Source organism: Miscanthus floridulus, chromosome 2 (assembly GCF_019320115.1).
Source record: "Miscanthus floridulus cultivar M001 chromosome 2, ASM1932011v1, whole genome shotgun sequence".
Classification (NCBI taxonomy): domain Eukaryota; kingdom Viridiplantae; phylum Streptophyta; class Magnoliopsida; order Poales; family Poaceae; genus Miscanthus; species Miscanthus floridulus.
This window is the reverse complement of record NC_089581.1, coordinates 47,775,048-47,792,771: the sequence shown is the minus strand read 5'-3', so window position 1 is coordinate 47,792,771 and position 17,724 is coordinate 47,775,048. Positions and strand designations below refer to the sequence as shown.

Sequence of the window (17,724 nt, the reverse complement as noted above, 5' to 3'; positions counted from 1 at the left end):
ATTTTAAACCCAAACCCGCCTCGAATGATTTATTTGTGCGTTTGCAGATCGAACCCTCGAATCCCTCCCTATAGCATACTGATATAATGGAAGAGCTATCAAGCCTGTGTGAATGAATCAAAACACAGTAATCTTTCAAATATAAGAATGATAAAAGGTCATTTGATACCATGATTTACTATCAACTCCAGGAGACCGATATAGTTCTTGGAGAAAGTGGCCTTTACCCGGGCACATGGCCACATGGGTAGTGGTGTAGTCCTCGGATTGATAGCAAACATAACGTACGTGTATCCCTTTTATTCTCTCTTTTGTGTAAGGTTGCGTGTCATCTGGCCGAGAGGATTTCAAGGTGATAAAGTGTGTGGGCCTGGCCCGTTCCATCTCCAGCCTACCAATCACGGGCCGCTACACTCCCATGTGCCTCTCTCACAACTCCTGCAGCCTACCTGCTATACTACGCTATACTACTAACATTTAGGCATCGCATATATACACAGTACATCGCAGGTCCTTTTAGACTACGCTATACTACTAGTACTGGTAGCATCAAGGAGACATTAGGATCTTCCTCAACTCACGGCTGCCTTCCAGGATGCAACCTGAACCAGCAAGAGAGTTGATCCACACGTCATCAGTTCTCACGGGCTCTTCGTCGTCATTCCTGTGCCAGGTCCAGTGGGCATGGGTGGAGTTCACGATCTTTAGCTCGCCGTGCCCAAAGCTCGCTTCCCTGAAGACTGACCAAGCTGGCTTCGGGTTACGATACCTGAAGACGCCAAGAATGCTGAGGTTGCTAAGATTCAGAGGCACAAATACAGTGGTGGTCAAGTGGTACCTGTGGGCCAAGCCTTCACGGTTCCCACCGTCACCAATAGTTATGTGAACAGCACCACAAGGATCAAGTCTGCCATTGTAGACTCGCTCCTGCAGGAAGAGTGAAATAACCACATGTAATTTTCATTCAGATCGACCAAATGGTTACTTGCTCAAATTTGAATACTTCTGCAGACTGCAGTTCGGGGATATATAGGGAGTCATACCGCACGTTCATAAGCATGGACATGACCTGCTATTACCATATCCACATGAGCAGCATACAGCAAAGGCTCCATTGAAGCCATCATACTGTCACCTTCACCCTGATGAGCCCAATTGCTATTGTACCATGGTACATGCAACAACACAATGAGCCAGGGTGTCCTCTTTCTATCAACCTTGGCAAGATCAGCCTGAAAAGAAGAGAAGTTAATATACCAAAAAAAAATCAAATCTACTATCAGCAAGAATAGCTGAGGAGAGGTTTTGAAGTTAAAGACATCCTCTTTAAGTTAAGACAAATAAAATATACATTGACCATAGATAAAATAACTAGTAATTAAAATTCAAGATGAGCAATACACTAGGTATTGAATTCCAATCATTAGTCTATCTTTACTCTTCTTAGTAATGTACTGTTAGCAAAAACATGGTTCCTTTCAGTATACACAATCCCTTCTCCCTCCAAACAATTGTAATGCGCTCTGATATGGATGTTATCATTACAGAGTTTCATACCTTTAGCCAAGCATACTGATCTGAGTTATCATCATAATCTGTGTATGAACCTAGCATTATGAAGTGTGCACCTGCAACTTCAAAAGAGTAGTACAAATTTGATCTAGATCCACTCTCTTCATAAGGCATTTTCCATCGTGCATTATAAGATTGAAATCCTGACTTAAAAAATAGAATCTGCTCCTTCTCATGGTTGCCTTCCGTCACCATCCAAGGCCGGTTGCTAGCAAGTGGCTCCACCAATGTGCCGAAGGAATCCCACAAATGTTGCATATAATCAGCATAAGAGAGATCACCAGGGAGTAAAAGCATATCATGCTCACACTGCTTAATGTGATTCAGGGTTGATGTTGTCCAACTAGTCTGACCAAGATCACCAACAACAGCCAATGACAGTGGAAACTGGGAGGGCGGGGTCTTAAATTGGAATTCTGGACCTTGGCCTCCACATCGGTAGTAATAAATAGTGTTGTCTTCAAGAGGTCCGACAACAACATGATGAATTTTTCCTGAGCTATACAATAAGTAGCTGTAGGATGTGCTTTCTCCTTGAGATTTCATTGTGTATGTACCTTCTTTGGTTCCATAGTCCACCACAGATGGGACAGAGTTATCATCGGTAATCCATGTTATTCTCATGTGCTTTTCTCCAGCTAGTGAAATGTGCACCTGAAAATCGTGCCATTACATGAGTGGTTCAAGAGCAAATATTGTCAACAATAAAAGGAAGTAAAAACACTAGTAAAGGACTAAGCAAGTACTAATGAACTGCACAAAGGATCTGCTGCAAAGAAATTTAGCTTCAGAGAACAGATAAACTAATGCAGTCAATTACTTCCTTATATCTCAAATTATGACCCTCTTGTTTATCATGGACATAGAGAAGCTAGGATATCCATCAAGAAAAAACCCAAATAAGAAGGCCTAAGACATCCATATGGCACATTAACAGATTACCCATGAATACTAACACAACTAGTTATTTTTATGTGCCAATAATTAAATTTGCCATCAACTAACCTCATGAAAATTAAGGATTCCCTCAACTTCATAATACAAGGTCAAATTATACTTCTCCCAGGTTTAAAATGGTGACAGTTTAGGTGATTAGTCTGCTCTTATCATATGTAGAGCTAATAACCTGCTCCTGTAAGTAGGGAATCATTTAAAATGTGTCCTTGAATTTAGTAGAGGTCTAATGAAATGGATGGACGCGCCATTAAATTCAACTGGTCATGCCAAGTTCCAAATCTTTTATACTATAGCTAGGGACTAAAAAACTACCTTATGTTTCACACTAAAGATGCTGAAAGATCTACAGTGGATGTTAACATCTTCAACATTTAGGCACCAAGTCGCATGTAATGCAATTAACATTTGGGTGTAAAGCCATAAAATCCAACAGAAAGCCCTCATCAGGGTTGTCGCTGAGTGGAGTATGGTCATACAAATGAAAAAAAAAGGTAGAAATCTGGAAAACAAAAATTAGCCGTCCAGAATCATGATTCAACTATTTAGCGGTGGTTTTTGTAGGCTTCATGAGCTTGTGGTCTTATATTATCTGTCAATGTTCCTACAAAGTATGAACAGCCAAGACGGACTATAAAGGATAAGAAAGAAGAAAAACATTGCAGGACTAGTAAACTCTATGGTCATAGGAACAGCCAAGATGGACTATAAAGGATAAGAAAGAAGAAATACGTTGCAGGACTAGTAACTGTATGGTCAGAACTGTGTGCCGCTAACATGTTATCAAGTGGAATGGATATTGAATGCACATTAGTGAAGTGCCCAAGCATGCACTGATATAGAGTTTCTGCATTATCACACTGGAAAGTTGAACTTCAAATACCTTCAGGCTTCATAGGTTAGTTCAGCCTAGATCTATTATTCTGAGGCCACCCCACAAAGCTCCTAGCCTCCTGGGCATCTTAGAAGCAACAATTAGTGATCTCTCCCTTACATCACTAAAAACATGGTAAAATCAACCAGGAATGAAGTTGATTTTGATTTAGTTACTAATCGAGGATAGCGACTGAGTGTACCATGCTAGTCATGACTAGTTTGGGTTGGAATTGGCATGACCTCACTCATCTCTATAAGACGAAATGAGGGCCAAGCTCAGCCCATCCATTGGGCCACGTCAACAGGAATTTCTCAGCCGATGGATCATAATCGGACGGTTTAAATCAGCGTTCTGGAGCCTTCGTCCTGCCTCCCCGTCCTCGCACCGGCCACTCTCGCCTGCCGAGCCGCACGCCGCCCACTGCCTCAACCAACCCCACGGCGAGGCCCACGGGCGAAACCCACCAGCAAGGCTGCCGCGGTCGCGGCCACGACCACGAGACACCGGCTCTGGTGCAAGGGGGGCTAGTTACCAGCGAGACAGCAACAGCACCAGGCGTGCCAGCCCGCCTCCCTGTTCGCACCCATGGAACCCACCTCCCGCCTACTCACATCCACCGCAATCGCTGCCTCCCTCCTTGCCTTCCCGACGCGAGCTGCCTCCACTGTGTGGCCACGGCGGCGAGCATGTGCCAACTAACGGCACTACCGTACCCTCTGGCCTCTTCGCTTCATACTCCTCGCCGCCTGCGTCTCCCTCCACCACGCACGGCCCTCGTCTGGGGGCTAGGGCTGGCCCCTTCCACAGCAACACAAGGTGGAGGCCATCCTCGAAGCGGCAGAGACACGAGTGGAAGACCCGCACCGATACGGTGGCGGTGCGAGCGGTTGGGCCCGTGGGCGCAGGAGCACGGTGCCGTCACAAGCCACGCGTGATGATGCAGGCAACCAGCACCAATGCTTCGCAACTCCCCCGCACCCCTGTGCAATCCCACGCAGCAGATCACACAGTCCAGAGCTCCAGCAGCCATCGACATGGATGACGCCCAACCACCGTTTGACGAAATGCCTCCAAGGCAAGCCGTTCACTGAACAGATGTCATGCTCGCGCCCTTGGATGCACTGTCTCGCCTTGACACGCAGGAAGCAATGGCGGCACAGGCTCAGTTCCCTCCACTACTTTCACTTTCCCAGTGTTGCCAAACTACCGGAAGGAGGTGATGGTGGAGAAGCATGAACTCGCAAGTCAAGGTAACCGTGGGACCGTGACTGGCTTAGTGGCAATCCAAGGTCATAGACATGCTTCAACAGCATTACCTATGCCTGCATGCTGAAGGTATTGAGTAAACGGTTCTGAATGTGAACCTGTTCAGAAAGCCACTACTAGAACCTATGGCTGCATTACACATCAGTTATAAAAAATCTCTGTCAACCAACAATGCTCCTGCAAGCACGAAATTAGAATTACCTTGAAAAAATATTTTACCCACGAACTAATGCATTTTTTATTTATACTTTCTTCCTGTGTGCATAAGTCTTTTAACAGTCGTCCCTCACTGTTGATTAACTAAATCTAACCACATGTGCTTACAGAAAATACATTGATTAAGGATATGAAGCAGGCTCCACTTTTTTATTTCTTTCGTAGTACATATTATGCACAATTGCCCTTAGGCACCATGTTTTCTACAAGCCAAGCAATTTCACAAGTATAGGTTTTAAAAGTATATAAAAATTAAAAATTAACAAACGATGTATTTTTCTTACATGAGTAACTGCACAAAACATATGTACATGTTACCATATCTTCTGCAGATTTGCTCTGGTGTCTGGGTTAACATATGTGACTGAACAAAGAAAGCAGTAGACAGCAATGTCAATGTCATGGCTGTTCTACTCTATTAACTGAACAAGGGACAAAAATGTATCCATCCTTGTGTCCTCTCTGTTTGCATGAGAAACAAAACAATATATACATCCTCTTTCAAAAAAAAATATACATCTGGGCTGGGATGCATTTCATTTCCACTCTTTTGCTTGGCCCTTGTATGATTCATTTTAAGTGTGGTGGTGCCTTGTATGATTAAATGCATCTCTTTTGTCAAAATAGTATCAGATTTGCAAGTCATAAGGTTTAACCATACTTCAACTAAGTCTACCGTATCATAGTCCTATGGTTAAGCAAGAACTAACCAGTCTACACTGCCATTGAAAGACAACATCTATCTAATATGTTCATGTTTTAATTGATGTTCCATACAGTCCGGATGTAAGTATTTGATACATGACATTCAATGGTAATGGAATATCTCGCTAGAGCTATCATTTATTCATGTCCATGAGACAAATAGTAGCTTCTTACCCTTTCTTTTTTGCAGATATAAACTTAAAATGTTTTGTAACTTACACAGCTATGCCTGGAAGGTTCAATACACCAGCAAACCTTTCTTACCTATTGATATAAATTATAATTTATGAAAAAATAATTTTAATTACTCCAAACTTACTGAGCAAATCCACTGCAAATGTATTTATGAGTCTTTTCAAACTGTACATTAATAGAAAAAGAATTGTACTTCTCTTTCCCCACAGATGCATATACTTAGACTCTGACGCTAGTTGGCTGTTTTATCTCTTCAAGAAGCAAATGCTAACAACATATCATGGACTTTTTGTTCTACCCCTTCAAGAAGGAAATATATGGACTTTTTGGTGTATATATTGCATTGTACTAGATCCAAGATAGAGCACCCAAATACTTCAAGCTTTTGTACTCACTGGCCTGTTCGGTTGTCTGTTGAAGCAGCTTCTGCCGGCTGTGAGAGGAGGCAGCAGCAGCAGCAGCCCCGTCCAGCAGCTAACACCCATACGAGTTAAGATCGAACACAAATATATACTCCACTTAACTTCAATACTCAAAAGAAACTAGGCTGGCCCATTTAGGTGGTCAGAGACGACAAGGGGAGTGAACATTCGGCGAATTGGACCAACGGAGCTATTTCTGAACACAGATACCGAGGTGGAACCATTCAATACACAGTAAATCAGCTCAAGCCCTTGAATTAACATATTAAGTGTAGTTAGTAAGGGGAATATGCTGACAGACTTGCACCCAAAAAAAAAGAGAGAGATGTTGATAGATAGCCATAAACAGCACCAAATCGACTACTTCGATCCAGCCGAGCATCACTAGATGAAGAAGTATCCGAATAGGGCCGGTTGCTGCCAAAACAAGAAAGGTCCCTTTGCTGGACCAATCCCCAGAACACCCCAAAATTCAGCTCAAGGTATCAAATCGATAGGGATGAGGCACGAGATTTCACCTGCTGCGGATCGGAGGCAGAGGACTCCTTCTTCTTGCTCCAAGGGAAGAGGCTAAGGAGTGCCTTGCGGTGGCACCGCGCCGGCGGCGGACGGACGTAGTCCTCCCCCACCACCGGAGCCCCGGCTGCCGCGGCGGAGGCGCAGGAGGATACGGCGAGCAGGAGTATCAGGAGGATGAAGGGGAGGGGGAGGGGGAGGGGGAGCGGAGGCGGCGCGGCCATGGCAGGAGATTTAGGTACGGCGGACCAATCTTCCACTGGGCTGTATCCTTGTACTGTACGACGGACTACTTCTGAAAGACTGAAAAAATGTCAGGCCATTTCTGGTAGAGCACAGTTCAGCCTCCGTGTCAACTGTCAACGAAGGCGCCATTCTAGCACAGTGCCATGTTTAATATCTTAAGTTTCATCAATTTTTATATAAAAAATATCAATGTTTATAATACCGAATAAATATTATTAAATTAATTAGAAAATATATTTTCATAATAAATTAATTTAAAATTATAAATGTAAATATTATTCACTGAAAACTTTTTGATCAAACATGAATAACTTTTCGTGGCACGCAAAACTTTTTGATAAACATGAATAATTTTTCGTGACACGCAACATATAGTAAGGTTCTTTTCAGAACGAAGGTAGTAATTTTTTCTCTTTTCAACTGCTGGACTGTCAACGGACGCACCAATCTTTTCTTTTTCTTCTTAAAAAAAAGATGTGTTTGAAGCAGACATTTGCTCAAAATGTGTCATGCAGAATTTGTTTGAATGAACAATTAAAAGCCCAAAAGACACAAGGGAACAAAAGTAAAAACACGATAAAATGTGTCTTCCAGAAGTTGCCTGACAGCCTCCGTGCTGGAAGCAACATTTGCTCAAAAAGCATGACGCACCACCAGAGCCCATGAAATGAATCAAATCAAATTTAGATGAGACGCGCACCATTTCAGAACCACCCCCCACTTTGCCTTTTCGGCTGCGCCCTTCGCACCATTTCACAACCAGAGTGACACTTTCATGACTGCAGAGGAAAAGTGACGCAATCACTGGCCGAAAGCCGAGTAAACGAACACACACAAAGTTACATAGGTTACATCACTCGATGATGATGCGCTTAAATTAAACAGGCGCACATCACGACCAACTAGACAGGATTCCAAGATGGTCAAACTTTGTCAGCGTTCAATCTGTCAATATCCATCGCCTTGTAAAACTTCACATCCTACCTGTGCAGAGCTACCTGCAGAAACTATGGAGAAAAACTACGAAAATACAGAAACTGGGAACCAAAGGCACCTACATCGTGTTTCACTTTGCTCGAGAACTTCTGGGGATACTTTTCTTAAGGACTTCCCTTCCCACATACATCTGTAGGTAGCCCTGCAAGACGAGTGAATGTTACATTAGCCAATTAATCATGGTATTACATCATTGCAGTACAGAATATACTGTAACAAGGATTGGTAATCTACCTTAACAAGGGTCCTTATATTTTCAGCTTCATCGGACAAAATTCTTGGGATGTCTATTTCTGCCGAGTGAGCCCAGACGGCTGCCACTTTATCCACAGCCTTCTTCACTACAATCTTGTGGACTTCCCGGGATAGCAGACCGTTTTCCCACAGAGGTTTTACAAAGCCTTTGACAAATTCGCACAAGGCACACTTGAGCGCATTCATTGAGGTGCTACTTTCTTCGACTGCGCTTAGTTGCGGAGGCCCAGTATTTGACTCGGAGATCTGCAACTGAGTTGCTGCATCAGAGGTACCGTCTTTGCAAGCTTCTCTGGTGATTTGGTTTGTTGCCTCAGCCTGATTACACTGTTTCTCCTCTACTTGCTTGAACTGTTCTCCCTTTGAAGTGGGTCCAGTTAATGAAGCTGAAAGACTCATAGAAATGCTCTGGGGTTTCAGACTGTCTGCAGTTACCTGGCAAACCGGTTCCTCAGGTGGTGCCCTAAAATCTTCATCACTGATCATACTAGGCGAGCAATTTAAGTCTGGTATTGAAGGACGTAGGATCCGGTCATCTTGTTTAGCAGCGCCAAAATGAATTGTATCAGAAGCACGATCCTCTGTTGTTATCCGTTGATTTGATGCGATCTCAACCCTACAGGCTTGAGGCTGACAATCCTCCTTTCTAGCTTTCGCGTTCAGCTCATCTTCAGTCTCTGCCAGCAGGGAACATTCTTGCTTCTTCCTTAAAACATTATCATACGTGGTTTCCTGTTGGTTGTCCCTACAATCATTTCCATCTAAACAATTTTCGAAATCTATGCAGTAACTTTCACTAGACCGATTGATGGACTTCTTTTGGGACATGTTTGCAGTTCCTCTAGGCAGCATTGATCCATCGCATGAAGTACTTCCAATCTCATGATCTGGAACCCTTAGTGCATTTACCTTCGAAGTGCCATGCCTTGAGCAACTAGCAACAGTCTCTTTGTCAAGCAATATTGGGTCAGTATACATACCAGTAGATTGTTCAGCCAATTTGGCACCATGGCCTCCTGCTTTCTTTTCACATTTTACACCTGGTTTCTCTTCCCTTCCTGCATCCGAATCAGCATTATTTGTCTCCTGTTGAGAAATATTCTGATGTGCACTATTATCACAGTGTGAAACAGCTGCTTGATCCACCTTACAAGTGTCAGAACAACCATCCAAACTACTATGCACCTTGGGATGATCAGTTGATACCTGCCTCCTGTCAACAAGTTTTTCCTTTTCTTTAGGTTGTGCAATTTCAAGAGGATTTGCTTCTCGCAGAAGCTTGAGACTACACTTCAGTCCTTTCTCAGCTGTTGCGTTTTGAGGCCTTTTGTTGCATTTACTGTTACTAGGGAATTTGACGGTCTGCTCTAACTTTTTGTTAGCTCTTCCTTCACCACACTTTTGTAGTTCATCAGATGATGTTGCACTACTAAATTGGTCAGAACACTCTGAAGCAGTGTCATCTTTATTATCTCTTTCTGAGCTAGAAGACGCAGCAGGTCCTCCACTCCTCACTCTTCTTCCAGTTGACATCTTGCTTCTTTGTGCAGTCTGTCGTTGGTCAGCTTTCACGATGTTATCAGCCTTAGCAGCACTATTCTTTCTTGATTGTCTTTCTCTCCACAGGATTAAACAATCTCGGCGAAGTGCCTCAGACTGAGAAACATTATCTGATATTTTCAGTTGTATATTCCTCTCTGTATGGGTGACTGGAATATGCTGCAGTATACCTCTTTCAGTGCAAACATCAACATCGTTGTCAGATTCTAGATCCATGTCTTTACTTCCTTCGCTCAAATTTGGTGCGTGTGATGAAGCAATAGTTTTGCTGCACTTGGGACTTAACATGTTTTTCCCATCACACTTTGTTGAGCTACTAGAAGCGGGAGCTGTAGCATTCTTCTTTGGGTTGAAGTTCCCTTTTGCTCCATCTTGACACATTAACTTGGTTATTTCAACATTTCCCTCCCGACTATCATTTCTCATCTTCTCAGACTCAACTTGTTGTCGTTGGTCCTGCTCAATGGAGCAGCGGAGCCTTTTAGATTTGTCCTTATTAGCGTCATTCTTCCTAGCTTTCTTTCCACCCAAATGATCTGCATTCCTTCTCCTGCTATTGTTTCTATCATATTTACCAGCACAAGCACCACTGTAAGTGTTTCCAAGGAAATCTTGTTTTATAAATTTGCTTTTTACTACCTTGCCATTATAAGCATTTCTGAGATTTCGACTGTTATCAGAGCATTCATGAAAATCTTCATTGGGAGAAAGCTCAGGTTGCTCATGGTGGATGGGACGAAATCCATTAACTGGTCTATTGGGGTGAGCTTTTGCTACTTCATCCCTTTGACATGATTGACCATGTGAGGGGTGAATAGGAATATGCTTACTTGAAGATTGAAAATTGCACAAGTAAGACCGGTGTCTTGCTGCATCTATCTCAGAAAAATGGTCATCCAGGAATTTAGTTGGTGGATATCTATCATCATGATACTGTCTGTTCTGACTGCCACTCCCCTGGTTAGCAGAATAATTCTTCCTACAACCTCCTGCTGCTGGATGTATCTGTCTGTCAGGTCCTTTTGCACAATGAGGAACATGATCGAAGGAAGGGATTTTCTTTCTCCTGGATTAAGAAACAAACTATTTAAATGGCCAGGACTAAATAGTATGAAAAGTTGTTGGAAATGCATAAAGACAAATATTTAAGGTCAGAACAAGAGATTACCGGTAAGATCTGGTACATTCCGATGAATGGTTGTGGCAAGCATGATATTGACCATGGCGTCCACCATAAGAACAGCAAGATAGATGGCACCCACCTACTCCATCTCCAGGGCCATAAATCGCAGAAGAATGTCGGTGACCATGTGATGGCCCCAATCTGCATGCCAAAGCATCAAAGTTTCACAAAACTGAAATGTTTGGTATAAGTAACAATGAGCATCCAAGCTTGGAAATAGGTGCACACGGCATACCTCTTTACACCATACGTAGCAAAGTTACAATATCTATTGCTCACAACTTCTCCAGTTCTGTGCAAATCATAACCACCTCTAGGTTCAGTCAGAGAATCTTCTACCCTGTTTTCACATCACAATATCACATAAATCCAACAATAGGAGATAAATTTGAATCTATAAAACTAACAGCAATATCAGTATAGCATGGAATCTGGAATTTAATTCATGTGTTGATATGTTGATGAAGAGAATAACCTCTCAGGCATATCCAGAGGCAAGTGCAGGGTTGCTACATGATCAGGTTGCTCCCTTGTTGCTTGATCACTTTGACGAAGGATTAAGTTTTCCCACTCATACTTCTCGGAGCGCGAATAACTTTGTGATGCTTGTCCAAAAATTTCTCCATGTACTGATGACAACAATATCCTTTTTGAACCCATTTGTTATCCAGCTGCACTTGCATGAAGAGGACACTGACATGAAAGCTCAAATGTCACAGATGGGAAGCTGGTTTGAATCCTTATTCTTCTCACTTGCTTCCTAGCAACAATACCCATAGATAATCATTGGATAAATCTTGCAACATGGCCCTTGATAAGCAATTTAGCACATGAATTACCAGTTTCTACCAAGGATCACTTTAGTTCATACTCCCTAAATCATCCTTCAAATATCAGTAAATGGTAGTATCCGACCCTATAATTATGGCATAGGAAAATAGTAATAAGTAGAATTGAATGGTAGAGTCTTCAGTACACGTGAAGTCGTGTTCTAAAAAAAATGGTAGTCTACAGTAAAAACTGAACTGTAAAATCTGGCATCTGGCTGAAAGAGAGTCCCCGCATTTCCTTTATAGGGCATACCGGCATACTATCACTGGCCACAAAGGATAAGGAGCTTATAGAGACAAGAAAATGGTAGAGGAATAGATAGTATATGTGATTAATAATGTCTTGGCAAGAAGGGAGAGAATAGTTGTGTTGTGTTTACTCAAATGTCGAAACAGAAGAGATAGATTGGTGATGGCAAATGAGTGGTCAGTCCAAACAGCATGGAAACCTTATATTTTGAAGGAAAAGCAAAATGGCAAAAACAAAAACTATACCTTAAATTTTAGAACAGCTGGAGTTTGATGTAGGAAAACAAATAAATGCAAAAGTTGACATGTACGCATATGTAAATTTTGTTTCCGGTTGCCTAATATGCATTGACAATAATAATATATGCATAAGTCCTGCAATCATGCGTACTACTTAGTAATTAAAAGGCATCTGAATCTATACGATGGTAAATACAAAGTCCATATCTACTCCAAGCCTGCGCCAACTACCATGCTTACCCTTTCGCCCTTTCGGTATGACTTCAAATCAACAAGAAAAGATTTAAAAACTGTATAAGCAGTGCCATCAAAGTCATCATCAACGTATGCTAAAATTTTAGGTCAATACTCAAACTTTGTTATATGTAGTAACAAGATAAATCACAAATAAACCTTATTGAAAGATATTTTTTCTTGAAAGAAAAACTCTGGTAGCCCCACATGTAATATTAGTTGTTTCTCATAGCAAATGATGAGTTTCGATGTGAAAATTTATTTGGTAGCATGTAATTTATAGCACTCCTCACATTGCTTAGAGATCATTTTTTGTACGAATTTGTTACATTAACTAAAGAGATATTCAATAGGACCCAGGAATAATTTGTGAGAAATACCCCAATATATTTTGTGTATGTGCAAAGTAATATATATCTGTAAAAGACTTGAATTAAATACTACCATCATTTTTGTGCTAAATAAATAAGCGAGACAGCATGATTTTGGAGTTAAAATTCTTGAATTTGGAGTTAGAATTCTATTAGTGTCTTGTGTTCCACTTGGTAAATATTTGATACAGGTGGACCTTGTGGTAAAAAAAAGCATATGGAGTACTACTTTCACATCTAAGAAAAAATGGCATCCACAAATATGCGCACAATAATACCGCAAACAAGCCAAAAGCATCTCCCTCCAAATATAGAACTGTAGAAAAATGTGACACTACCAAATTGAGTCTATAAACTTTCCTTATACATTTGACAACGAAAGGAAGGGTTGCATCAGTAGTGCCAACGCTTGGGCTTGTTTGGCTTATAAGTCGTGCTTTCAGCAAACGAACAGTATTTTTCTCTCGCACCAAATCAGCAACCGTACTTTCAGCCATGGCTTATCAGCCAAACAAGCACAAGCGAACAGGGTGAAGGACACGCTTGACCACCACCGACCAAACAGCAATGCATCCCGGCATAACGCCCAACCCTTCAATCTTTGTTTTGTAAAACAAACATGAACTTGGCAATTGATCCCAAACAGAAAATGCCCAATTTATGAGTGAAAGGCACTGTGCCCGGCAGGTGGAGGGAGACGGCCATAGATGCGAATAGACTGAAGTAATGCTAGTCTGGAGCAGAACTAGGAGCAGTCCATGCATGGAAGAGTGGAGAGAAGAGCAATACCTTGTCGTCCCCGCAGCCGGTGTGAATGTGTGGAGTTCGCCCTGGCCTCAGGTCGTCGGCGTCACAGATTAATCTGAGATCCATAGAACATCGCACGATGATCAGATAGGCGATGATGTTCACGTGACACCAATCAACCTCCAGACAAAGAACTCAGAGAGCCAAACATGAGAACCAAAACCCCAAAGTAGTAATCGATGGTGCAAATAAATGCACATTAATAGAGAGAAATCAGAATACAAGAACGGGCGATTTTACGGGAAATAAAAAGGGAAGCGGAAAAAAACTCAATTTAAAAGCACAATAAATAGAAGGTAGAAATAATGCAAAGGATTCGAATCTTCATTAAGTATAAAGTACTACTCCAGTGCTCGCAAAATCTTTAAAGGAAGATGCAAAAAAAAAGTGCAAAAAACTGGAGCGAACAGGATAAAAAGCCAAGATCCCACCTTGGAGGCAATCCGCACACTGGGGTGGTCACTGTTAAACCCTAAACACTCGCCCCGTAACCGCCAGCGATTGCACCGGCGAGATAAGAGAGGAGAAGGCAACCGTTGCAAGAGGAACGAAGAGGACGATCGCGAGGGAGGGCGAGGAGTTTACCGACGTCAATGCCGGAGTCCCGAGTGGAGGAGGCCTCCAATGAGTACGAGGAGTCCGAGTCCCGACGCGAGAGCGGCGGAAGGGTGGGGGCGGCGCAGTGAAATGGGAGGAGACGAGGAGGAAAACGAGAGGAAAAAAAGGTGGAGCAATGTAGGAGAGGCGGCCAGAGCGGAGGCGTGATAGAATTAGACAATGGTTGCATTGAAGTTTTGTATTAGACCTTATCCAAAGTAACTGGGTGTTTGATACAAGTAACTAAACGGTAGTCGTGGTCACGTCTGATGTTTGATACTCATTAGAAATAATAAATAATAACTAATTACAAAACTAATTCCATAAATCGTGATTAATTTGCGAGATGATGTGATGTTAAAGTATGCTAATCATGGATTAATATGTTTAATAAATTTATCTCACAAATTAGTCACCGTTTATATAATTAGTTTTATAATTACCTCGTACTGAGTCCTTCTAATTGACATCGAGCGTTCAATATGACAGGAAGTAAACTTTAGTCCTAGATTCAGACACTCCGTTTACGCAGCGTCTCGTGATCTTATATGTCCAGTAGAAGTATAAAGTTGAGAATATTTGTTTTGCGTATGTGCATAGTAAACCTATACTATCTGCTCTCAACATTATGTATACAAATAACTAAACATAAATAAATTGCACTGCAAAAACCTAAATACATGTTAATTTAGGCATCAATCAAACTAACTTATAATGGACCATTAAACGAACGGTGACGTAGCATCTATTATAAATTTATAATAATTATTAGTATTATAAGAGAATAAAGAATAATTTCATCTATTTTATGTATTTGCATTTTTACTTTATCTAATATGTTAATCACAAGAGAGAAAAAAAAAGGATCTTCACTATATATGTTTGATCACAAGAACAGAAAGAAAAAGATCTTAACCGCTAGTAACTTTTTTTTATAAAACCGCTAACAACTTTTTCTTTTTGATAAAACCGCTAGCAACCTGCTGTACTCCTATCCAACTGCTACTACTAATCTCTTCTCTCTCCACACGGTTTCTTCTTCTTCTTCTTTTCCTTGCCCACATGTTTCTTCTTATATTTTCTTGCCACAACCACAATATTATTACTACTCACTTCGCTGAACCGTTTCCACATAGTACCACTGCTCGGTTCTAAAATACCATATATTCGGTCTGTTTGCTTGTTGGTTTTAGCTAGTCCAAACCAGTTAGTTAACAGTGTTTTTCTTTCACAATAAACCAGCACCAGCCAGCCTAAACTAGACCAGAAATCAATCAGCGAACAGGCTTATTTTTACTGCCCCATTATCCGAATATTAATAGTTAAATGCAGATTTGAATGTGCCTCAGTCACAGCTAGATAAACGGTATGTTCGTTGGTTGGTTTCTGAGTTGATAAACTCGGCTGGTGCTGATTTATTGTGAGAGGAAAATACTGTTGGCTGGCTGATAAGTTCTGGCTGAAACCAACAAACGAACATGATGAAAATTATGTGTGTCCTGAGAATAATAGGGACTGGTGGACGCTAACGATGTGTTTGTTTGAGAAATGATTGGTCTATCTTTTTTTCACTTCGTACTTTTTTTTTGTTTGTGAAATAAAATAGATTGATGCATCACTATTTCATCCCTCACAAATTAATAATTACTCGGTGTGTTCGCTGGTGGGTTTCTGGGCTGGTTTGGACTGGCTGGTGCTGATTTGTTGTAAGAGGAAAGCACTATTAACTGGTTGAATAAGTCTGGCTAAAACCAACAAACGAACAGGGTGACTATATGTACGAGGATTGGGTTGCTTATGTCAAAATTCATAGATAAACTCACGATGCACCTTCTCATAAAACGTGGGGTCATTCTACTAGCCAAATACACCCTAAGATACTAGATCGGAGGCCGCCACTTTGACCATGTTCGGGTTACCCCGTACTAGCGTACTAGCGAACAGGGCCTTTGCATCAAGGGCCAGTGCCCAGTGCTAGTTTATGTTAGTACAGACGTCTTATCCTCGACAAGTATGGAGTACATCGTCTACTACTTAAAAAGTAGTATAAATATAATAAAATGTAAGCACTCGCATTAAGGCGTGAACTTCAACTCAAATAAATAGGTTTTACTATAAATAACTTAAACAAATAATAACATACACAGTTCACGACCACTAGTGTTGCAGTGAAGGATTCTACTCGGGAAAAAATATATATACAAGAAAGAGAGAGCAAAACGGTGCTTTGGCGACTTATGAAATGGAAGTGGTATTTTGGCGTAAAAGAGTAGCGCACCTACATTAGGGATACGTCTGGATGCGGATTGAGATAGGAAAAGGGAAATAGATTGGCATTAAAAGAGAAGGTATGGGATAAGTATGCTGGTCTTTATTTTCCTATCATATCTTCATTTCCTATTTTTTCCAATATAGGATCAAATCTATCCCATAATTCCACCCCTTATTTCCATATCCCAACCACCATTTTCCATTTCCCAAACACCATCTTCGTTTCCTATTTCTCAAATATGCGATCAAATCTATCCCATAATTGCACCCCTTATTTCCCTATCCCAACCACCATTTTCCATTTCCCAAACACCATAGCCCTGTTCGCTTGAGCTACTTTTTAGCTATAGAATAGTGTATTACTCTCACAATATTTTAGCATAAGCCAAATTTCAGCATAAGCGAACATGACTGTTAGTTTCCTGTTTCTCAAATATGGGACCAAATATATCCCATAATTGCACCCCCCTTATTTCCCTATCCCAACCATCATTTCTCATTTCCCAAGCGCCACCTATCATTGTAATCGCAGTGTCAATCTTATACTGTTAACTAGGTAGCATGTCCGTGCGTTGCTACGGGATAACTAAATCTTTTGTACTAAAAACACACGGATCGCACGATAAGATAACAATACTGTTAAATTAAATACCGATGTTAAAGTGATATTTATTTCAAAAAGCAAAGTTCATGAAATTAACACAGTCATGGAGAGTGCGACGTCGCAGGCTCACAAACTCTACTGTATAGACTTTTTCGTGATACGGCTAAGATAATATTTTATATCGACAAAAAGAATTCTCCGATATCTATTTCTTTCATGGGCCAATAAATCCATGAATAAGTTCCGCTAGATCTCTATATAATCCTGTACACACAGGATTGAGTATATATGTAAATATTAGTGCCTGTCACATAGATAATACTGCGTGTCTTAAAAAATCTCTCACAAAATCTTAAAACAAAGTATGTTATACTCACCGTATAAATATGTGTGGCTTTAGGACTATTCCACACAGACATATATTGTAGAATAAGGTATTCGCTTGAGGGTCTGTTCCAAGATGTTGAATTAGGTGTTGTAATTCTTAATTTCGACATATTTTTTAGGTCAAGGCAACCAATGGTGACACTTTTCTTAGTGGTGTATAATTTTATGGTA

General features: G+C 41.2%; 2 protein-coding genes across 2 annotated transcripts; both read right to left on the bottom strand.

Moving 5' to 3' along the window:
- Positions 1 to 131: 131 nt before the first annotated feature.
- On the bottom strand, positions 132 to 7,047 carry LOC136538699 (purple acid phosphatase 18-like). The gene is made up of 5 exons (XM_066530665.1): positions 6,726 to 7,047; positions 1,558 to 2,226; positions 1,044 to 1,232; positions 839 to 927; positions 132 to 769 (listed from the first exon to the last, which is right to left on the bottom strand). The coding sequence occupies exons 1-5, from the start codon at positions 6,945 to 6,947 to the stop codon at positions 550 to 552; spliced, it is 1,389 nt and encodes a 462-aa protein (XP_066386762.1). The 5' UTR covers positions 6,948 to 7,047; the 3' UTR covers positions 132 to 549.
- An 850-nt stretch (positions 7,048 to 7,897) lies between these two features.
- On the bottom strand, positions 7,898 to 13,734 carry LOC136538698 (uncharacterized). Its single transcript, XM_066530664.1, has 6 exons — positions 13,677 to 13,734; positions 11,439 to 11,723; positions 11,199 to 11,303; positions 10,949 to 11,104; positions 8,200 to 10,846; positions 7,898 to 8,107 (listed from the first exon to the last, which is right to left on the bottom strand). Exons 2-6 carry the CDS (start codon positions 11,621 to 11,623, stop codon positions 8,036 to 8,038), a joined length of 3,165 nt encoding a protein of 1,054 aa, XP_066386761.1. The 5' UTR covers positions 11,624 to 11,723; positions 13,677 to 13,734; the 3' UTR covers positions 7,898 to 8,035.
- Between the last annotated feature and the right edge of the window lie 3,990 nt (positions 13,735 to 17,724).